Consider the following 24,748-nt stretch of genomic DNA (forward strand, 5'->3'; position numbering starts at 1 on the left):
ATCTGCCTAGAGGGTCAGAGTATTGAGATTCCAGTGAGAAAGGAGTGTTGCGATGTATGAGGATGGCAGTACCTCTTTGTTTACAATCAGAGGATGCATAGTAAGTATGAGGGTATGTCTTGCATGTCAATTGAGGGTGGGGAATCTTGAAGTGTGTTTCCTGTAAGAAAACGAGATCTGCCTTAAGACGTTTAAAGTGCTGAAGGGCCATTGTGCGTTTGGTGGGAGAATTGAGGCCATTAGTATTGAGGGAGATAATTTTGAGAGTCATGGCGGGTCTGGGGGCTTGGAGCGAGTGAGAGGGCTAGTGAATAGGGACAGGAAGGGGATAGAAAAGGAAAAGCGGGAGACCAATTTCCCCGAAGTGAAGCCAGTCCGGATTTGAAACGAGAGGCACTACATAGGTACCGGAAAAGGGGGGCAAGGCACGGACAGCCAAAAATGAACGGAAAAATCGACCGCTAAGAGGTCGTGGGAGCGGGATAGCAGGTCAAGTAAGGAGTAGTGAGACTACCCAATGAGAAACAATGAAACATTTTACAAGTAAACCAAACACAAGTAAAATAACAAAAAACTGAGTAAAGATCACCACAGTGAAAAACAAGTAGATTATGAATTATGTTAAATCTACAAAGAACATAGGAGTGGAACAAAACCATGTCGACGGCCACCCAGCAGCAACTGAGTGGAATCTAAACAGAAAACCATTACGCAGAGGCGAAACCTCGCCGCTCAATGTCCGCCGAAATGGCAATCTCCCTCAAGAGGAGAAATAACAAAGTGTATGGACAGCTTATATATATATATATATATATATATATATATATATATATATATATATATATATATATATATATATATACACATATATACTTATATGCTAAACAATGGACAGGTGTAGTACAGCATCATGTGTTGTTGCAAATCTTAGGAAAACGAGATAAATAAGCAAATCCAAAAGGGAAATGAACTAACATAGCTTTAACAGAGTGTGAAACATGTGGGATCGCCTCCTAGGTTATGAACAGTGAGTTTGGTCAGAGGTCTAGCCGTTCGGGGGGAGAGCCGGTGGGAAAGGGCAAGTGGCCCGAGAGTGGCCCACGGACAAGTGGGAGTAGAGTCTTCGGATCCTCCCCGTCAGGGCAAGACCCCGAGCAAATGTAAACAGTAAAACATAGGATACACACCGAAAGTATTAAATCGAGAGTAACAAATACGGAACAGTAGGATAAAGAACATTTAAATTAGCAATATTTACGTAGAAGACCATTCAGCTTGAGGAGGTCGTTTACGGGTCACTGCAGACGAGGTAGAGGATGAGCTCGGGAGATCTGGGAATTTCAGAGTTTGTAACAGGTCCCGACCTTGTTCCGGGGTCTTGATTGAGTATGCATGGTTATCATGGGAGAAAGAAAGCTGAAAGGGGAACCCCCAGCGATATCGGATGCCGGCCGAACGTAGGCGTTGGGTGATGTCAGCTAGGTCACGACGTTTCTTCAATGTGATAGGAGAGAGGTCCTGGAAGAAGAGAGGATTGGTCCCGGAGTAGGAAAGGTCTCGATGGTCCCGAGCAGCGACAAGAATCTTCTCTTTGGTGGAGTAATAATGAAGGCGTATGATGACATCTCTAGGAGGTTGAGAAGGCTGGGGCCTAGGTCGAAGAGCCCGATGTGCACGGTCTAAGCGGAAATCGTCAGGAGGTAGGTCTGGAACCAAAGAAGTAAATAGACCCTGCAAATATGGAGGTAGTTCCTCAGATGTGATCGACTCTGGAACATTCTTGAGCCTAATATTGTTCCGACGGGAGCGGTTTTCTTGATCCTCAAACTGTTCTTTGAGAAAGTCCAGGTCGGCCCGAATAGCTACTATATCCTGGTCAGTTTGGGTTTGGAAGACACAGAGATCGGTAGTTTTTTCCAGAGAGTCGGTGCGAACACCCAGGGCAGCGATTTCAGTGCGTAACTCTGTAACTAAAGCCCGAAATTCTGACTGAATAGTGGCCTTCACTTGTTTCACTATATTAGCCATAGAGGGCTGCGGAGTGTCAGCATCAGAACTCGGAGATGCCGGGGCAGAGGTAGACGGTAGGGCAGCCTTTCCGCTTCTGGAGAACATACCGGGTGTTTGAGGTGGAGGGTTCTTCTTTGGTTTGTGCGACATGATTGCTTCAAGCGATTACACTATCGGATAGAGTGAATAACAGCAGAAGTGGTATGGTTACTTTCGGGGTAGTACTACAAAGAATGACCCGCTCCCACGAGCCAAGTAGAATTAGAACATGGGTAATTCGAGCTGGGCAATCAGGAGGAAATTAAAATCACAGATGCCCCTGCAACATCAGTATTATACAGTTTGCCCTGGTGGATTATATTTGGAGGAGAGCACAGACTTTGTCTTCCACGATCCGGGCAGTTCTCCTAAATACAAAGCACTGATCCCTCTTTTTCCCACCGCCAGTGACTGTTATAAGACCCTTTTTATATATTTCTTGTAGGGACACTGCTGTGTAATTCTCTGTGTTCCAGCTGTTCTTACCCAACAGATATTACTTCATTCAGACCACTGGAAAACTCGCAGGGGAGGAAGTCTGGGGTAGTGGAGGGAGTGTTGTAGTGATGTGGACAGCTGCGTGTCAAATATAGTAGGGAGAAAGCAGGGGTGGGATGAGAGGGGCCTGCAGGAGACGTTTTTGTGGAGAGTGCTGGCCGTGCAGTAAAGGAGGGGCAGCGGAGATACCTTGCTGTGGAGGTCCCGCTGACTGGGTGCAGGCTCCGCTCACTTCAGGCCGACCGGAAGTCCCGCCGCGGTACCGGAAGGAGATGATCTGCAGGGCGGCTCCAACCCCAGTCCCAGGCCTCCACCGGAAGTAGGCCGTGGGGATCGTTGTCGGCGCACCGATGGGCAGAAAATTCTGACGGGAGCCAGCGGAGACTTCAGAGGGCAGGCAGGGAAGTCCAGGAGCGCGATGCCTGTCGGGGAGGTAATCCACACGGCCTATCAGTGGGCACCTGGCACAGACTGTCCGGCCGATTGCAGGGAAGCTCCAGGTATTTTAAAGGGCAGGCGAGTCTGGTCGGTGATCCCGGCAAGTGTTTTCACACTATTCAGCGGTAGTGGCTGGCAGAAAGCAACAAGTGGGGTTGAATGCGAGTCCAATACCCGGGAGAGCCCGGTATCTGCGACTTTCCTAGATGGCGTCCTAGCCACGCCCCCCTCCCTATGTCTATCCTTATCCAAAACAGGCATGTCATCTACTCCTTTATCACTTGGCTGTTCCATTTGTTTATCGCTGCACAAAATACATACCCCTCTTACCCACTGTCTTCTCCCACTTTTATCCCGTCTCATCTGCTCTCTACCTCCTCCCTCAACCCTTAATTTCCCCATTTAAAATGCTCACTTGCCCAAAATAGTATTTTTGTTTCCCATCCCCTTTGCACTATTTCAATCTGTCCTTTCCTTACATCTGTATCACACATCTCACCTGCTACTCTGTCCAGGAAGGCTGTCATATCGGTTTCCCTTGACTACCGCTACCTCTAGGCCTGCGCGGCGTTCCTCCACTCTTTGATGCCATTTATCTGGCATTTCTGCACATGTGCAAACCCGGCACTTTAAAACTTCTCCTGGATTCGCATTGCCAGACCATCAGTTTACTATTTAAGGCACTTCATTCTATCTCCTGTTGTCAGATCTTCAATTCTCCTTCCGTGTGTGGACGCAGACCTGACTCCTGATTGTCTCGATTAGTGCCGAGCTATCTTGTGTTACCGTGTTCCATGATCAAAATCTGTGGCTGTACTGCAGAACATCACAAACCATCATCGCTCCTGCTTCCAGGCTATACTGCCCACCAGGGATCTCAGCGTTCCAGTTCTCTGCAGTTTATCGCCTCTCTGTTTGAACTTGTGTTACCTGTTCCAAGATCAAGATCTGTGGCTATACTGTAGAACATCACGCATCATCGATCCAGTTCCCAGGCTATACTGCCCATCGGAATTGCAGCGCTCCAGTTCTCTGCAGTTCATCCCTTCACCGTCTAATCTGTGTCACCTGTTCCCCAATCAAGACTTGTGGCTGTTCCACACAATACTGCACATCATCATGGATCCTGTACCTATGCTCTACTACCCACTAGGATCTCAGCACTCCAGTGCTCTGCTGCTTATCCTACCTCGCTTCCCAGATCCATAGGCCTATGTACTTACCTTCTGGTATTCCTGCTTAGCTTCTTGTTCCTGTTGTATTCTGGGTGTCCGTAGCCTGCTCTGTACCCCCAAGAGGAGCATGACCTGTGATTAGAGAGCAGCCAAGCCCCTTTTCTCTTACAAGTATCCCTGGTGAACACCTCTCTGAGGGTAGATATCACGGGTGGAGTACGGAATAATGGTTGCCATTATTCCAACTATACTAACCCCGACGTGGTGACCCCGAACGGCTCCTTCCAGACCTGGCTTCAGGACGACTGCTGGTACTGGCACCTGCAAGGGATCGCGACCTATGAAGAATCCGAACAGTCTTGATCACGTCACTGCCAACCGCGACGCTCTTTTCCTTGCTGTTAAGGTGGAAATGTTAGTATGCAGGCATACACAATATACTTTGCTTAGCGCTGTACATTGTGTCGCCTACCAAACTACCTCCTCTTTGCTCAAATGTGATATTATGTCAAATGATTTATGCCCACATTGCTCCAATTGATGCGTGTTTTTCATTACTTTTAATTGCACAGGTGATTTTTAGCTTCTGCGATCAAATCTCATTGGATTAATTACTTAAAAAATGCTGTACTCTCAATTTTATCTTTGATAGGGCTTGGAGATTCATGAAAGCACTGATAGAGACATAACATTTTAAACAGGAAGAAACTACTTGTATCTAAATTGCTATTAGGTCATTGTGTCCTTTTGACATCCTTTTAAAATTACACATTTTACCATGCTACTCTAATTACCAATTAATCAAGTTTTAGCTTTGAAATACATGACAAAAATATGAAAATTGCTGCAGAGCAGTCCATGAACTCAACTGATTCATTCCTAAGATTAGCACAGAATTCAGGGGATTTTGCCAGCTATTTTTTTTAAGCAAGGAGCCCAGTGGAAAAAACACTTCAAATAATAGCTCTGAAATACCTTTGGAACGAGATCAGCATTTCTTGGAGCTGATGTAAAGACAACAATCTGGAATCCTATTTGCTATTAAGCAAAAGTCATTCTTTAAAATAGGTTTGAATTTTCCATGGTAAATCATCATGGTTTTAAATGTGCACTGTAAAGACTAGAAGAGTATGAGTTAGTGTGTATGACCACTGTTCTCCATATCTATATAATCTCCTGGCATATGCATAGCTTTAAAGGAAGTTTAATTTATAGCCTTAATTTATATTTAGTTGCTAGAACCCCCACCCCCAGTAGCTTAAAGAAAGGAGAATTTGTGGGAACAGAGTTTACTTAAAAGTTACGTAAACCTCAAAAATATAATTTTAGAATTTATAACTTAGAGACAATAGCGATCATTTACCAAAATATGTATCCACCGCTCTAATGCAGTTCTCTTATTGCGTTACATTATTTGCAATATTCTTGACATGACAATACAGCCTCAATGTCACCTTACTCTAATAAATAAACACAGAGAACTGTGGGGGTCCCATCTAAAGGATCCCAAATGATCTGGCGTACTCATTACCACAGAAGCTGCACCAATCCTTGTTCTGCATCGACTACAGGGGTAAGAGGTGGTGCATACAGCGCTGTTCTTAAATCTCCCATGATGTTAAGTGCAAGGTGTAATTAGGGGGAGGTGAAGAGCATTGAAAGACAAAAGTAGGGTTTGATTAGTATACAAAACTTGATTAGAGATCCTGCTGATAATGGAATAAAGGGGTGATAGATCTAGAGCAAGGGGACAAACATGCAGCTCTTGCAGATTAATCTGGAATACTAGATAATGAAGCCTGGACAAGGGAATCAGTGGTTAAAAGGAAGTTACAGAAATCAAATTGTATATTATATACACACACACACACACACACATCTATAATATAAAAGCCTGGCGGCGTGTGTTAGTCTGTGTGTGGAAAAAAACAACAAGCTGCAGCGCCACCTGCTGGGCAGAGTTATACACTGACCTACTAAATTCTTAGCATTATCTAATATATAAAAGTAAAAGCCTAGCGGCGTGTGTTAGTGTGTGTGAATTTTTTTTTTTTCTCAGAAAGGGCTCATCCAATTGACATTTGACAAAAAAATTAGAATAGTGAAGTCAGTTAACTTCCATCACCCCCCTTTCCCCCGTGGGAGGGGTAGTAAAGGCTAAATTTACGAGTTGAGGGGTCAAACTCATTTTCGTGAGGTAATTTTACCTCATGAACACACATTAAAAAGGGCGCTTGCGTCGGGAAGTAACGCTCCTCCCCTGAGGAGGCCTGGGATAGGCCCAAATGCATGACAAGAACCTTTTTAAGACCTTAAGTAGCTTGATTTGACTAGAATGCATGAGTATCATGCACGGGTTAACTTGTATATCTATCTTTATATATATCTATATATATATATATATATATATATATATATATATATATATATATATATATATCTATATATATATATATCTATATATATATACTATATATATATATATAGTATATATATATACTATCTATCTATATATATATAGTTTTGACCAAAAATATTGACATCCTTGCATCTAATAATGCACCATTTCTTCCAGAAAATTGTTGATGTTAACAATATTTTGATATCCACATATGTATGCATTTAAGTTGCAATGGAATAAAAAAAAACAACTAAAAAACAAGAGAAACAAAAAATATCTGAAATCCTAAAATAGGCTTGACAAAATTATTGGCACCTTTTCTGAATAAGTTAGAAATGACTAGATAGCAGGTGATTCTCTTTGGAACTGAACTAACCTGTGATTAATAGCAGATGATGGCAATATAAAAACCAATCATTAAATGAGCTTGAACAGAAAAAAGGACCAATTTCTCCTGTTTTGTATCACTGTGTGTACTGTAATGTGCATGGAGAAAAGACAACCAAAGAATTGTCTGAAGAGGCCAACCAAGCATGCTACAAATCAATCTCTAGAGATCTTGATGTTACCGTACATAATGTTATTACAAAGTTTAAGGCCCATGGCACTGTGGCCAACCTCTAATCCAATAGAACACCTGCAGAGAGCTCTGAAAACAGCAGTTGGGAGAATGCACTCTTTAAATCTGGGAGAACTGGAGCAGTTTGCACAAGAATAGTGGTCCAAACAGAGAGGTGCAGGAAGTTCATCCATACCTAAAGGAAACAATGGATTGAAGTTATTCTGACCAAAGGCTGTGCTACCAAATATTAAGTCAATCATTTTGTCAATGCCATTTTGTTTCATTTTCAGATTTAATAGGTTATATATTAAATGAAGACAGTAAAAAACAAAGGTTCTATATATTAACAGAGCAAGAATTGTGAAGACCAGATGCTGTATTAAACATGCTTTAGCAAAGCTCAAAACCTTCCCTACGCTAGAAATCTTTTCTTTAGTTAGTTCTGAAATTAAATTTTTCTGGTAACAATTTCTGGACACATCTGATAGTGTTAAATGTATAACCATTAATATAAACCCAAAATATGAAAAAGCTAAATCTAAGAATTATTGTCTCAGTGTTTCTGCTTTCACCTACAGTTGAATATTCAAGACAAATAGAGAGCTCTGTGATTTTTCTAAAGGTCAAGGTAGGAGAGGGAATTTCTTTCAAGTGAAACTGGGTGCTGCTGCCTAGGTAAATAAAAAACAATCAGAACCCTTTTGATAGAGAAGGAAGTAAGAAAGAAAAATAAAACTGCTAGAAGTACCACTTTAAAATAGAATTTTCCACATTACATTTCTTCAATTGCTTGCAACCTCGAGTCCTGTCTACGTTTGTTTCACAGCAATCTGTGTTCACACACCAACAGGGAATAACTACTTTTTGGTTTTACAATAACCTTACTAGCTGTGTAAAGATAATGAAATAAATAAATAAATCACAAATACATTAAATCTAAGTAAATCTTTATTATCTAAATAAAGTAAATAGTGGTGCTAACATTTTTGTTTAACTTGACAACAGTATGAAAATATATGTACACTGATTTGTCTTTTCTACAAAAGCTTAAAGTGACAAAACCTAATGCAGGAGTGTAATGTTATACTGCACAAACAGACAATATACAGAACACGTGACCTAACAAACCACAATCTCTTTAAAATGCAACAGTAATATATTGTTATAAATGAGAAAGACAATTTAGGTTACTGAAGAATTAACAACAAAATATAGGATTGCATTGATAACACTGTTAGGTACAAACCAAATACAATATTCATAATAATATAAGTATATAACATAATATGGATCTGTATTACTACTGGAAATCCACCTTGTTACAAATTATATCAAGCTAAAGTAAATGGCAACATTCACATACATTAAAACACTTTCTAACATACACGTATTGCAGTGGTATCTCATTTTTAATGCATGTATTAAAAAAAATGTTTTAGCTAAGTGGATGTCCGTATTGGGAGACCTATAATAATGGATAATTTGCACTTTAATTAAAAAGCTACAAAAGCAGAAATGATCAGATATGATAAAATATGTAGTAAAGCAAGCAGTGTTCTTAATAAAATAATGAAATAAAGGTGCAATACTTTAAACGTCAAGATACAGTTTAGACCAGTGATGGGCAACAGGCAGCCCGCCAGCGGGCCGCTGAGCCTGTGACTCCCTTGTCAGGACGGGGGCAGCAGATTTCTGTGTAAGTAACCGCCTCTGCAAAGGAAGGTCATGCGGAAACCAAAAGGTGGAGGGAGTGTACTGTATACTCTAGCCTTCAGTGGGTTTGCAGAGGAAGGAAGAAGGACCACGCATGTGGCCCTCCAACAATTTTACTTCTCCCATAACTGGTTTTGACTGTAGTGGTGGAATTTCACAGCAGAAGACTATGAAAATGCCATAATTATACAGTGCCAATTCTTCAGCACCCTTTCATAAAGTTTCCATTTTTTTTATAGAGCTGACATTAAATCCTATATATTATATAATTTTCTCAATCTCCTCAAACAGAAGACTATGATGCAATTAAAAGAAAAAAAATACTTCATGCAGTCTCTCAAAATCCCTTTTGTATGATCTTGAGAATCTAGAGGACTGCTAGGAAAACACTAACCTAAAGTGTATTGTCTCATATAATACATTCCTTTTTAAAGATTGCTCTTGAATATTAAGTGACATCGGGGTTTGACTAAGGTTATACTAACAGAAATGTAAAACATTATACCAGGCGAAGATTCTGAATCCTGTAATGAACAGAGCAAAACAGTGAAAGCATCATCTTCTAAGAACTTTATTTTAGCTGGTATTATCAGATCAATAGTACTATCACTACTGCTATTGACATTCTCCACGGTACAATTATTGTAACCAGGCAAATCACATTATGGGCAAATCCTCATAAAATCCTAACAGTTGCTGCGTTCTTCATGTTACTGAAATAAGCTGACTGATTATTAGAATTTAACACATAGGAGCAATAATATGCTTTACTTTCACATTTCAAGGGCTATTAACTTGCTAGAGTATTAGTCAGGAATCAATTTGGAAAATAAGTTAAGAGAACTAGGAGAAATGATTGTGATTTGGTTAAGAGATTGTTTTGCAGAATAGTGTAACGTACAACAAATGCTCAATAAAGTCTAATATTACTGCTCATTTCCAGCTTAAGTGGAAACAATAGAAACAAATAGCACAACCCTGCTAATTATTACATTACCTCAAGCTGCAAATTTGTCTACAAAATGCAATCCAGATAAACATGTTTTTTTTATCAACTGATATTACAAAGAAAAAGTGCTGTCTAAATCTAAACTGTCAGTAATAACCATTAAGAAAACAAGGTAGTTTTCTTTCTGCCATGTAGTAAAGCACAAGAAAAAAACAACTAAACTTCATCAAGGTATAAAATTGCTAAACATTCTGTATATATTCTATTGGTGTGTTCACAGCTTGTTAGTATACATAATGTATTGCAGCTTCATATTTACGGATTAAAATGATAAGACTTTCAAAACAATTTCATTAATTACTGCACAAAGTGGTCTTAATACCTAGATGTATATTGTATTTAGAGATTTTGGTATTCACACTACCTTTAAACACATTTTCAAAGGCAAATTTCCCAGAGTCTTTTATGAGTACACAGAGATAGAGAGATATCCTACAGCAAACAACAATAGAGAAACTTTGAACAACGTTTCTGTTCTATTACAAAATAGACTGTTTTATCTACTAGATAATATTGTCTATAAGATTTTTGTTCTCTAGATTTAATGTAATTTAATAAAAACAGAAACACATGTTGCTCTGAAGCCCACATTCTGAAACACTCAGTGAATGAAGGTTATTTTATACATTTCCTGTAAGATATCTGTAAATCCTTGACATTCCCTATCGTACAGTACAAACAAAGCTCATGATTGTTCCCCAGAGAAATTTGACACTGTTAACAAATGATACTAGAGTTCCAACATAACAAGTCAGAATTGTTCCAAGCGTTGTCTGTAGGTGTTAAGATCCAGCAGTCACTGGCTGCAGTTTTTAAATAGAGCTGGTTTAATACTGTATGTTTTTTCAGAAAATATATTTTTCTACCCTTGGTAATAGAATAGAAAATGTCATACCCAACTTCAAACATTCACAGTACTCAACATTATGAATTTATAAATTATTTTCTATTTTTGTTTCCTTTTTATGTATTTAATATTTGTATTATGAAATGTCCAGAAATTAATTAGATGGTTACTGGAGCATTATGAGCATTAGACGCAAGGGTTCAAAAATATTTTGTTGGGGAAAGACACAAGTGAGAAAAAAGTAGGTAGTTGTCATCCTCCAAAGTAAAGATGATGAAGAGGGCGCCCACTGTGCTGCAGCGTCAGTATGAAAGAAGAGATTTGTTCTGTTTGTGACCTCTTATAGATGCTCAAACATGTCTGCACATCAGGCTATAGTAAGCAGTGGAGAAACCATTAAAAAAAAACTTTCAATATTGCGGTTATATTAAATGATTACTTCCTACAAAAGATTAGCAATCAGTTCTGAAAAAAATGTGCAGTAAAATAATTGTTGATCACGTGCCCTTCTGTCCACAGGAGATTTCTGTCCTCCCTGAGCTCTCCTCTAGTCAAAATAAGTAATTGTTATGGTTTACACATTCTACCTATCAAAGTCACAATTTTGTTAACCAAAGTACAGAATTTCTGCACTCTAATAACGCAAACTCACTTACTGCTGAGCAACTTGCGTCCTTTTAGTAACAATAGAAAACCATATTACAGTGTATTTTGGATATAACTGAATTTATGGTCTTCTCTAAACTAAAAGAGATCTCTAACATATGTCCAGTGTATTTGTTAAACAAAACAGAACAATCAAAAAAAAACAACCAACAAAACCTTCATTTGTTCATGGGCAATAGCAGCAAAGCAATGATACAGAGATGGTTAAACATGTAAGCATAATAAAAACACAGCAACCACAAAAAAAAAAAGAAAAAAAGTGACCTACAAAATATTTTCTTTTACAAGCCGATGTTTTCTTGACCTCTTTAGTTGCCAAGTTTCATGTTCTTCACACATTCGTACTAACTGTAGTATACTGAAATACTTCCTTTGTGGCTAAAAAAACCTTCACTTAGAATACTGACTATAATAATCACTCAGAAGAGCACACAAACCTAAAGTGAACTAAATAAGCTTTAACATATTCTTTTGCCTCGACAATGTAAATCAGTGTGTGTTAAATGACAGCAGCTAGGTAAACATTCTTTCAGTCAGGAGAAAATGCTACCTGACACACAGCTGACCTATAAGATGAGCTCCACTGGTTTATGTACTTTCACAGGGGAAAAAGCTGGCGACATCAAATTTCTTTACAAACAGGCCCTAAAAATGTGGCGTTTCTAAACCAGGAGGTCAGGAAAGCACAGTAAGGGTAACGGTTCCCTTTGTCCTCTTCAGAATAGCAACGGCTTCTTCATGAGTCACACCTTCCAAGCTCTGACCGTTCACAGCAATGATCTGGTCTCCTCTGTTCAAGCGGCCATCTTCTGACGCTGCCCCCTGCAACAAGTGTTGGTAAAGATATCATAACAGCCATCAAGAGACTTACAGCTATGACAGCAGAATGCTGGAGAAAACCTCATACAGAGAGAGATGTTCAGACGCATCATGTGTAATAAAGAAAATCCATTTTTCATATAGAGAAAAATAGAATTCTCAATAAGATTAGATGGCAGATATACAGTAAGCCCTATTCCCTTGCTTTATTTTTAAGAAAAAACATATGCCAAAAGAGGAAGCATACTAAGGGAATTATCCTGGGCGATTATTTATTAGATACAACAATGTTTTGTGTACATAATGTGAGACAAACTCTTGATACACTATGATCAAGTAAGCATTTTCCCATGTTTTTGGAGAATTTGGCCATAGAGCATGTTTCCATTGGAGCCTTAGAATTTCTGATATATTCCTTTTAACGGCAAGTGACAGAAATAAATGGAACGTCAAACACAGATAATGATATTTCATGGTAGAATACCACTTACGTTCTGCCACCCAGCATGGCTGCCTTTACACGGAATAACAATTTTAAAGTAAACATTTGCAAACATACAGAGGTACAGCTGCCTATACAGCAACAGACTTAGTCACTGCATGTATGTTAAATGTGACCACACATAGCTGTGGCTAAATTCATCAGCTTTGGGATCTATGGGGTGCAAACAGTGCAGCTAGACAATGGTCATCCTCCAAAAGTATTGGCAGTCATTTACATACATGAAGAGTTTTGTGGCAATCTAATCTAACACCAGCTGAGCTGGTATGAATCGGAATTGGTACATGTATGGGGAAGTTAAAATAGGGATGTAAATATCATACAGCAGAATATGCATACAACATACAAAACAATATTCAATATACACTTTAATAGAACAATGATGAAGGGTTGAGGGATTATTGAAAATAGAAAAATAATATTTACCTTGGTAAATACAGTTTTCACATAGATGGGTAGGTCACCATGTGGACTACCATAACCCCCAACAATACTGAAGCCAAGTCCATCTGGTCCTCTCTCAAGAACGATTGTCTTATACTGAGGTGGTCTAACATTAAACACACATACTGTACTTAGAATCTATATGGATTTAAATTATTGTTCATTTTATTTAAGTAATCATAACTCCTTCTATAAACAGGAACTTATTTTGTGACAACTCAAAGAAAAATGTCCAATTCAACCAATATTTTCTTGTAACATTTCAACAAAAGATTTTTAAACGTGTTTCCTAGAAAACAATGTATATAATACACAACTGAAATGGCAGGTTTGTGGAAGTTCAGTGGTTTACTGGTTGTTACCGACTGCATGGATATTTGCGCCTTTATATTTAGTTACAATGACTGTAGCGGTTTAATTTCAAGGAGATCTAAACCTTGTATCAATAACAGTGCACAGTTGCAGAATTTTAAGTAGACATGAATGGGTTTATATGTAAGAGGGCCATCTCAAAGGAAAGGCAATTGTTTTTGGTACGTAGCCGAGGAAGGCTTAAGAATGAAGGGTCCAGATAATGAATCACATTTTAGCTATGACAATTGTAAACATTTTGTTAATAAAGCATCCTGACTATTAAAGGTACAGGTACTAAGAGGTAACCTAACCCAAGCCAGCTGTTTGATGGTGTACAGATCCCCCCCCCCCCCCCCCCCCCCACACACACACACGCACACTACTGTATCATACCTGATGTCAGAGAACTCACACTGTCAGTCTATATAAGTTTTCTTGCTGCAAGTTTAATTCCATGGCTTTAGGTGAATGATGTGGCATAGTGGGGGCAGGATAATTTGCCAGCATGAACAGTGATTAATACCAGCAGGGATAGCCATGACATTTGGGATAACTAGGAATTCTAGGGGAATGGGGTGGAAGGGGGAGTTCAGGGGTGGAAGGGGGAGTTCAGGGGTAGCACCATTGTATAGGGCTTCTTTCTGGATGTCTGTGACAACCACCAAGAAGCTTCTAGATAGCCTAGGCAGTAACAGTACTGTAGCAATAAAGTAAAGGGGATGAGTGTGTGCGCGCGAGGGGGGGTTGTATTACAGCACATAATAGTTATGGTTTCAGTAATAACATGGGAACATTTTACAAATTGTGGAACCTTAAAAAAAGCATGAAAGGATAAGTCATGCAAAAATACATACCCCAAATCATCCTGCAATATGCTGCTTGAGGCGAGTCCTGAAAAGCTGACTGCAGTGCCTACATGTTCTTGCTGTTGACCAGTGACCACACTCACATCCCCACCAGCTACTACCTAAAAATGTGAACTACATATTACAATGTGTCCTTCACTTATAAGAATCAAAGAACTAAACACTTGTACTTTGCCATTTACACTTATTATTTCTTGTCAGTGTAAATACTTGGAGCTGCACTACCAACCTAGGAGAATAATGACCTCCCCATGAGCACCTGACAGTTTTTCCCAGGGCTCAGTAAAGCTCATCATCATTAAATGTCGGTGGTGATAAGTGAGTGGGAGGAGCAATCGGAAGCCGCAATCTCTGGTTTGCGGCTTGTGACTGGACCTCCCACTCGCCATACCCTACCCTCCACCCAAGTTTGTGGACTGGGCTGTGAGAGAAATGGAGGAGACCTGGGCAAAACAGCTGCATGAAGCAGCCTCCATGCTCTAGCTAGGGTGTGAGGACACCTTAAGGAACTATTATCCTAATTGGCTGTGCAACTTTAAGCACAGTAAATCCCCATTAAAGCTCATTTTGCGGAAAACTTGCACTTTTAACCTCAAAATTGTATATGAAGTTAAAATGAAAAATGCCTTTCCTTTCTAAAACAATATTTAAAACTGAAGTTTTATCTAGCGCCATTGTTAATAGATGAGGAAGCAATACTTATTTTGACAATGGATTAGCATGACCTGCAATGAATAGGGCTAGACAAAGCTGAGCAGTAATACCTGTAGCTCAATTGTGCCTGTGGCATTTTTCAGGAGGTTGACAGCCTGAGAATGAGTCATTCCTTCAGTTGATGTCCCGCAGATACTAACGATCCTGTCACCAACCTTTGGTTAAGGGAAAAAAAAAAAACTAGTAGTAGTTTGTGAAGAAATACAACACGAGTCATTCACATTATCAGGTCACTATGGTGATACAAAACAAAATACTGTTTTATTACAGGAGAACTTTAGGCTTGGATCACAGAGCCCTGGATAAGTATAGGAGAAACAAAAGCGAAATATGCATCAATCTTGGCAAGTCAGTTAACACCTGTTTTCCATGCAGTTACTGTTCTACAGAGAGTTTAATATGAAAGAGTAATTTCAATACAAAGTTTAAACCAGGCCTGTCCAACCTGCGGCCCTCCAGATGTTGTGAAACTACAAGTCCCAGCATGCCCTTCCAGCTATCAACTGGTTGTCTACTGGCAAAGCATGCTGGGGCTTGTAGTTTCACAACATCTGGAGGGCCGCAGGTTGGACAGGCCTGGTTTAAACCTTCACATCACTTACATTTTGGAAATGTATAATGTATGTGTAAGGTGGCCAAATTGGCCATCTATTACTGGCAATATACAGAATGTACCGTATTTTTCCGCTCCATAAGACGCACCTGACTATAAGACGCACCTAGTTTTAGAGAAGGAAAACATACACTGGCCCCTACACTCACACAAAATACACTGGCCCCTTCACTCACACTCACCAACACACACACACTATATTAACACACTGATCCCCACTCTTAGACACACATGCTATGTTAGTACACTGGCACACACACACTATAGCCTCCAGCACACACACACACACACACACACACACACTATAGCCTCCAGCGCGTGCGCACACACACACAGTATAGCCTCCAGCGCACACACAAACAGTATAGCCTCCAGCACACACACAGTATAGTCTCCAGCACACAAACAGTATAGTCTCCAGCACACACACAGTAGAGTCTCCAGCACACACACAGTATAGTCTCCAGCACACACACAGTATAGTCTCCAGCACACACACAGTATAGCCTCCAGCACACACACAGTATAGCCTCCAGCACACACACAGTATAGCCTCCAGCACACACACAGTATTGCCTCCAGCACACACACACACACAAACACTATAGCCTTATCTTATTCCCTCAGGTGTCTTCAGCGCTGCGGATTCTCCTGAAGGAAGGAAGAAAATAAAACTTACATGGGACGTCCCATGTGATAGCTAGGTCCTCACAGATAGGCAGGGGGACGGACGCTCAGGAGGATCTGCAGCCTGGCCGGGACCCGTTTCTCCACGCTGGACATGTAAGTTTTATTTTCTTCCTTCCTTTCTGGCATGCAGTATTCGCTCCATAAGACGCACACACTTTTTCCCCCACTTTTTTTTGGGGAAAAAGTGCGTCTTATGGAGCGAAAAATACGGTACATTTAACAGAGCTGTAATGTAAAATGTTAGCGCCTGGGGCGAGAAAGAAAAATGCCGCCCCCCTAGTCCTTAATTTTAACCAAATGATCCTAAAATATTAACAAATTGCACTCCTCTTCAGCTTTGCGCCCTGGGCGGTCGCCCCTTTCTCACAGCCCTAGTTGCGGCCCTGCTGTACAATTGCAAAAAGTTCAGAAACATGCCTGTCGGTTTCACTATTCAAGCATGCTTCTGAACGGAGTACAACTCAACAATGTCAATACTAAATAACAGATTAAAAACCCAAATGTGTTTGTCATGCTTTCACCAATTGTCACTGACAACATTTTGCCTCACATTTCCTTATATACATTAGTAACTGTATATAGTAGACAAATGTAGGTTTTGCGGGTTAATATTATAAAGGACTGACATTTCATTATGCTAAAGAACAGTGTTCATGGTTAGATGACAGTCTGCGTGTAAACACAAAACAACACCTTATTTTTATGAATTTTCAAATACATGTTTAAATAAGGCAACAAAACAAACTGATGCACTTAGGGGGGGAATTCAACTGGCCGCGTTACTGGTAAAAGTAACGCGCTATTATGGTAATAATGCACTTAACATTATTACGGTAGTTTCAACGCCAGCTATCTGCTAATAACGGTAATACATTTAACGCCGCGCTAATTTGGGGGGAATTGAATTCCCCCCTTAAGAAGAGAGATTAGAATCTCTGCTGCACAGTATTACTAATTTCAATAAACTGTTGCTTTAGATATTTACCAAGAGAGGGTTTGATCATAAACGTGGCGTGTTTTTGCTCCAAGAATGCGTGAAGTTGTGACTTGTGACAAAGTTCGCAATTCATGTACGCATGTAAATTCTGAATGCCTAAGACTTGCAGGGTGTAATGGGGAGGGGAAGCCTAACATAGACAATGTGCAGTAAGGGTGTACCAAGTGAGAGCGCAAGCAGCAGCATCCGATTCAGGCACTGGGTATCTGCAAGGTAGGTGTTTTTCCAGTCGTACTATTTGCACAAGCTACAAGGCAGATGTAAGTGCCAATTACCAGTGATGACAGCCGCGTATGCATGCAAGAAGATCTGTTTGCAGTTAGGAGCAACAGTAAAAATTATTTTATACACAGTACGCATTGAGAACATCCTGATAAATGTATTTGATGTAAAGAAACAAAACCCAATGTCTTTTCCTGAATGATAATACTATTAACAGGTGACAATCACTGAATACTTTTTTCTTTTTTGTTCTGTGCGTTCGTTTGGGACTGTATATGTATTGGTCGTATGTTGGACTGTGTTGTGTCTGCCTCACTACGGCAAATAGCGTATATCCATAGCGTACCTAGAGCCGCATTCAATAAGAGACGTTTCTTCAGATCAGCATATGACCGAAATATGTACGTTTTTAAAAAAATAAAATAAAATTAAATAAAAATAATTGCAAATTACACTCATTTTGCGTCCCTTAATGAATTAGGCCCAAAGATCAATGCTTGATCTGAATGACCAAATACTAAGTGTTTTCTGGGTTACAAAAACTACACCCAAGATACAAATGTTTTTTATATGTAAAAGTCTCATGACCTTTTCAGAAATTAATGTACTGACATAACCGTATTTTCATTTTTTAACATGTAAGGTATGGGACATTTAAAAAATATAGTTGAAATTACATAACACACTTTTTTATATTGTATAGCCTGAACAACCACAGGTAAGATTCATGTGTACACACTACACACGTTTCACAAGATTTATTCTGGTTTAATAATCAAATGAAACGATATTATGTGATTTTGAACAATCCTCGTTATCGTTGGAGCCTACACACTAATGCGATATCGGGCCGAACACTCGTTTATCGGGTGATTGGCCTGATAATCGGCTGACAACACAATAGTGTGTACCCAGCCTTATGTTACCAGGCAAAACAATCAAAGTCAAGAAGCATGGAATGATAAGAAAGGGAAACATCAGGTTAACAAACAATATTCCAATTTATTTAAATTTCAAGTTCCCTTCTTACCAGTATAATCAATGACATTACTCTCACTCACTGTCCTGTAAATAATCTGACCAGCATTACCATGTTATCTGTGTATTTTTTGTTCACTTGTTATGTCTGGTCCTCGTATTATTATGCTCTTTCATGCATTATCTAAGATCTTATTGATCATTGCTGTCTGTTTATTGTGCACTACTGTATAGGTCATGTACTGCACTGTGGAACTTTTGTGGTGCATTACAAATGAAAGATAATAATAATAATAATAATAATAATAATAATAATAATAAGGCTGTGAACAGGGGGAACAATGACAGTGCTTGTACAAGACAATTTAAGGACTTTTTGCTTCATTGATGGGCAAGCCTACAGCCCACTTTGTTACGAATGGTACTGGCTGCAGAAGAAATGTATATTTTCAGAATGCTGTCCTTTAAATGGCAATGTCTTTATCCATTTTTTTCCCTTCTAAATCTTGTTCACACGGTAGTTTCTATAGCTCAGTTATATCATAATTATACGTCAGACTTCTGGACACTTGAGCACCGGTTGTGTTTTATTATTCACCTGCATACAATAAAAACAATCGCTCTTAATAGGCTTTTGTTATGTAGGTGTTCCCAGGTATTATTTTTCACACATATTTCATGCATGAAATAAGGCCTGGTTCACTGAAATGTGTAACTTTCCTGGGAAGATTCCCTGGCCTTGTATTGTTCTTCAAGACTTGCCTATGGAGTTATTAAAATGTGACAGTTCTAATACAAAACACAAAGTAGAAAAATACAATATATCAATTTAGTGACACTGTTTATTTCCACAGCTTGTAAACTTCCTCCATCCAAACATGTGTGTAAATGTGAAAACTATAACTTCATGAAATATTAAAGGCAACCTGAATAAACTCAAAATATTAACACCTCAATGGAAACATCAATGAGGTGAAATCATAATAACATGGATGGAAACTGAGGCACATATTGCCACCTGGTGGTCAATGGAGCAAACTGTAGGCTTACTGACTAGCGTTTATTACTTGAAATTCACATTATTCAATTTAAAACACAATGCAAAGTGTATCACTTAATGCAAGAGGTGTTAATACATGCAAAACAAGACACATGCAATTATATGTTGCTAATCCATATCTAAATGAGGACTATACAATCTGATGTTCTATAGCTGTTGTGGAACTTCAAATACTACTGGCCTGGCCAACTTGTGGCCATCTAATTGTTTGTGAAACTACAAATCCCAACATGCCCTGCCAGCTGGCTATCTACTTGCAAAGCATGCTGGAACTTGTACTTTCACAACGCCTGCAGAGCCATAGGTTGGTCAGGTTTGAAGTAGTAGAATTCCCTTTCTGCTGATAACTTGTTGCTTAATCCTGGTCTAAATTATATCACACAAAGTTATTCTGACATTTTAGCAGTGTCTATGGAAACCATGAATAAAATGTTCAGAATTGCAAGATAACAGACTAACATGAACAGAGCTGCTCTTCTGACTTTTTTATAACTTAAAATAATCATCATCAACATTTATTTATAAAGTGCCAGCAAATTATATTATATCCAAAAATATACTGGTAGGTAAATTGGCTGCTGACTAAATATGGACATTTTGCAGGGATTGATGTGAATGGTAAATACTCTCTGTACAGAGTTGTGTAATATGGTGGCGATATATAAATAAAAGTTAATAATAATACTTCATTATGTCATTGCTGCTTTCTTTATAGGTGGTACGGTATTTTGTAAACAATGCTTTGTAAAATGCCTGCTACAACATTTTAAATTCTTTCTCTTGGGTCCACCAGGATGAATTTTAAAACATGCATTTGTCTTGCCACATTGAAAAGCTGAAAACCCACTGTGATAAATTAAATATTTTTTCCAGAGCAATGTATGTAATTATTGCAAAAATCCTAGTGTGCAGTGCTTGTGCACATTACAGCACTACCAAACATATAGAAACATTAAAAGTGTTATTAAATAACACGGTTCAAGTTCAAATGTGCGTTACCCATAGCAATCAATTACACATTTTATTTTCTACACTAGAGTGATAATAAACATTTGCCACAACATGTCGTGGTTTGGAAAAGCAACTTTACGAATATTCAAAATGCAGTTTTTTAGGAATATCCTAAGTGAAACTTGGTCCTCAAAGGTTACTGACCTGGAGTCAGACGTTCAGGCCCTCAGGACAATCCCCTGACATGCCGGGTATTTCCACAACTACTCAGCATGCTGTCCACAGACAACACACTGCCTACGGGAGTAGTGACAGCCATGCAGGACATTGGGGATCAGGAGAGCCTGAAGACAGTACCACAGTCAAGTATCTTTTGAGATCTGGGTTTCACCCAAAATTTAATTATCCTTTAACCATAAGTACTTGATAAATCTAATAAAACATAATACAGAATATGCCTTATGTTTTCCAGTGTTAAAGATACCATGCAACTATTTTCAATGACAGACAAACCAAATGATGGGAGAAAAAACCTACCCTGAGTTTCTGTGTTTGGGCCACAACTCCATTTGCATGCATCATGGCGATAAATATTGGTACATCTCCAAGGGGACTGCCAACACCACCAGCAATGCTGATCCCCAGTGAGTCCGAAGGACCCTGTATTGTTTGTACATAAAAGGTATAGTTTGAATATACATGTAAACTAGTCAAAGATATTATTAATCTAACATTTATATTGATGGACCTCAACTGCTTTATCTCAATAACTTTCACACTATGTTATCTGCTTAATTCCTGCTGCAAATTCAGAATGCTGTAACAGAACTGTGTTGTGTTACTATTACCAGATACTTATTACAGTTCAAATGTCTTCACTCTGGTACCTAGTAAACTGAATACATTGTCAAACAGATGGAAACTACCTTAATGCTATAACTGAAATAACTTCATGTTATATAAGCTGTTCATGTGATGAAAACTTCTTACGAAAACTAATTATATTAAACATTCATTGAAAAAATCGCAAATTCAAGGATATGTTCTTTAACCATAAAGGCAATCTGATTAAGATAGAAGATTTGTAAAATCAGCAGTTAATTTCCAGTTGAAAGAGTTAAAATATTGATGCTATGCAATAATAAAGCAAGTCATTCAAGCAAACTTATGTGTTATTATCTACTCTCAAGATGAGAATTTGTAAAGAACAAAAATACATTATTCTTATTATCCTCAAACTCATTTTAGGGATTTTTTTTTATTACGGTCTTAGGCTGTCCTATATCAACAGCCTCTCTGAACAGGATCTTATCATTTCTATAACAAAGTGACTTACTCTACTAAGCCCCTGCATATAACTTCTTCCAGCAAGCACTGTGGGGAGCTGGTGACATTACAACTTCCATATATAGCTGTCTTAATCGCCACAATTTAAGAACTCAGTGACATCAGTGTAAGGGGAAAACATATGGGTCATTTTTGGTCCTTTATTTACCTATCTGCAATGCCCATGTTTAACTATGGACAGAATATATGATTGACAATGTATTTCCATGAATCCTTAGGGCTCCCAGATCTTTGAAATAAAAAATCAGGTTTATTCATTTTCCTTTAAGTTTACTCAAGTCATAATATGTAGGTCAATGTAGCCTTTTCACAAATCTGGGCCTGCACGTACCTTTACTTACAGCTGCAAATTCAGACTGCACCCACAGCCAAGAAATGTAAGGAGGGAGCAATGAGAACTTAAATATTTCACTTGAGAAAACAGTTATTGTATGTCCAGTTTTTGCACCTTAAAACATGGCAATTACCTTTTTGATTTCAACCGTCCTTAGTCCTTGAATTTCAGGAGCTGTAGAAAGAGGAATTACAATACTAAGTTTATGTGAACAATGGGTCATTTGTTAGTGGAACGTTGCCAGCCTATACAGGCTGGTAAAGACAAGGTGACCTCTAAGTTTAAAATGCTATAACAAGAATGGTACAATACAAGCAATGCTCCAGCACTTATTTATTATGCTGAAAAGAAAACATTACTGAGCCCATTTTTCAGGAATTGTGTTTTCATACATCTTTTAGTAAAAAAGTATTTCTGCTTGTGACAAGCTGACAATGCTCTAGTAAAGTCAACTTAACCTTACATATTTTCCTTGTCTTAGTACATTTTAAAGGAAACACAACTCATTTCACAAAACAGCATATTGGTTTAAAAATAAAACCAGTTATACGAACGTTAAAGGCAAAACTACAATCAAGATGCATATGATTAATATGGCATGTATGATAAATACAACTGAACAATGCAATCCATTTTTATATTACAAGAGTGAGGACATACTAGTATCTTTTTTGGTCACATCTCTATTGTATGCACTAAATTGAATACATGAATAACACGGCATTACAGTAGACTGACAAAGTATCTGAGAGCGCAAAATCTATTTACATACTGCATCTATTGTCTGTAATCCATTTAGTAAAAAAATAAGTTACGATATTCTCAACTGTAGTGTATTGATAGGTTTATTGGTTAAATATAAAAGTTCCTTTATCTAGTAACTGGAAGAATAAAACTCCTAATAAATAACTACTGTGACAAGCTACACTTAACATAATGAACAAAGAGCAAACACCATAACAGGACAAATAATGTAATCAATTACACGCTAGCAAAATGACTACTAGTTTTCTATTTTTTTTTTTTACTTGTTATAAGCATACATGAAAAAATACAACATTTACAACAGAGAAAACCAGCATCAATATTCTGAAGAACAAGTTATTTAACCAGTGCCAAACGGCTACAGTAGATTTTCATAATGATGTCACCTCCCTGTGTGGTGGCCGCCACAATGGCCTTAGGAGTACAGCAGATCAACCCTGACACTAAAACTATGAGATCCAGTGCTCCCTGTTTGCAGGCTGTTATTAGGTCCAGATAGCAACAAATTTAATATTGATATTAATCTGAAAAATAATGATTTTCTTTTAAAAAGCATGTTAAAAGCATCTTCCTGCCGTCTTAACCCTCTTCCAAACATAACAAGACCACATATCACCCATCTTGTGTGACAATGACACATTCTGTGCAAGTGTAATACACTTGCTCAAGAATGCAGACATATTACACTTAACGATCATCATCCCAAAACTGACTAAATTGACCGCAGACTTCAAAATCTTCTCTTCCCAGCCCAACCTCCCTTTATTCTAGGCTTAGAATTTATTCATATGGGTATGTTGCACGCTCTAAAAATGTAGCATATCATCAGGAAAATATACAATTTGTAATACTAATATGTCCACCACTATTCTTGGCTCTTATAACTACGTCAGCCATCGCATGGGAAAGTGTATTTTTCACATTCCTCCCATTATTTGACTCCTATAATACCCATAAACTAAAACTATATACAACTACACACACAATGTAGCAATTAATAACAATATGAAATGTACTCTTGATGCCTATGGGAAAAAATATGTTACTTTCAGATCTGGCAGATCAACAGAATGCAAACAATTTTCTGTTCATGAAAAAGTGAAAAATATGAGTTAAGGTCACATAAGAGACAATTACATGACAAATAAGCTGGATTTATGAACTTAATTTCAAGTTTAGATCATCTTACACCAGTCTAACAGGAGTCTCACATCAGCACTCATGCTGCTGTTATCCTTTGGATGCTTACAGTGTGAAACACAGGAAATGACTTAGCTGAAATAATATGTGCTGCTGTTAACACTCAAATGCTTACTGGTTGGTTAAACTATTCTAGCCCCACCCACTTAGTCTTGAATAATGAAAACAATAGGTGCTCTGAAGCTACAAAAATGCACCTAAAAGGAGAGAATGACCAGCATGAAAGAAACAGAATGATGCTTGTTAGCAGACAGAGGTCTACACTTAAGCACAGCGAACAATATTAAATAACAGTAAAACTAACTTTCATTCTTCCTGGCTGTGCTCTCAAGTGGATCAGCTGCTACAGATCCAGGCAATGGAAAACTGAATGACGTAAGACTACTGCTGCCATCACTGACCTGAAAGCAAAGAAGCACTTCAATTAGAAAACAATCATTACAATTTACAAACCTAAACCATTACACATAAGTTTTTTTAATATATACATACACAATATTATTTGTAGTAACACCCTGTAAAATATATCCTTAC

At 38.5% G+C, this 24,748-nt stretch overlaps 1 protein-coding gene across 1 annotated transcript in view; it reads right to left on the reverse strand.

The window, feature by feature from the left end:
* Nucleotides 1–8,053: 8,053 nt before the first annotated feature.
* The window catches only part of MPDZ (multiple PDZ domain crumbs cell polarity complex component), a 128,644-nt gene continuing 111,949 nt past the window's right edge, over nt 8,054–24,748 (reverse strand). Inside the window, exons 45-51 of the mRNA XM_075209684.1 lie at nt 24,519–24,615; nt 22,383–22,423; nt 21,106–21,228; nt 15,108–15,212; nt 14,332–14,444; nt 13,106–13,229; nt 8,054–12,180 (exon numbers count right to left, since the gene is read on the reverse strand). Coding sequence (XP_075065785.1) covers nt 12,034–12,180; nt 13,106–13,229; nt 14,332–14,444; nt 15,108–15,212; nt 21,106–21,228; nt 22,383–22,423; nt 24,519–24,615 — 750 coding nt within the window. The 3' untranslated portion in view covers nt 8,054–12,033. The remainder of the gene's footprint in view (nt 12,181–13,105; nt 13,230–14,331; nt 14,445–15,107; nt 15,213–21,105; nt 21,229–22,382; nt 22,424–24,518; nt 24,616–24,748) is intronic.

This window comes from Mixophyes fleayi, chromosome 1, assembly GCF_038048845.1.
Source record: "Mixophyes fleayi isolate aMixFle1 chromosome 1, aMixFle1.hap1, whole genome shotgun sequence".
In the NCBI taxonomy this organism is placed as follows: Eukaryota; Metazoa; Chordata; class Amphibia; order Anura; family Limnodynastidae; genus Mixophyes; species Mixophyes fleayi.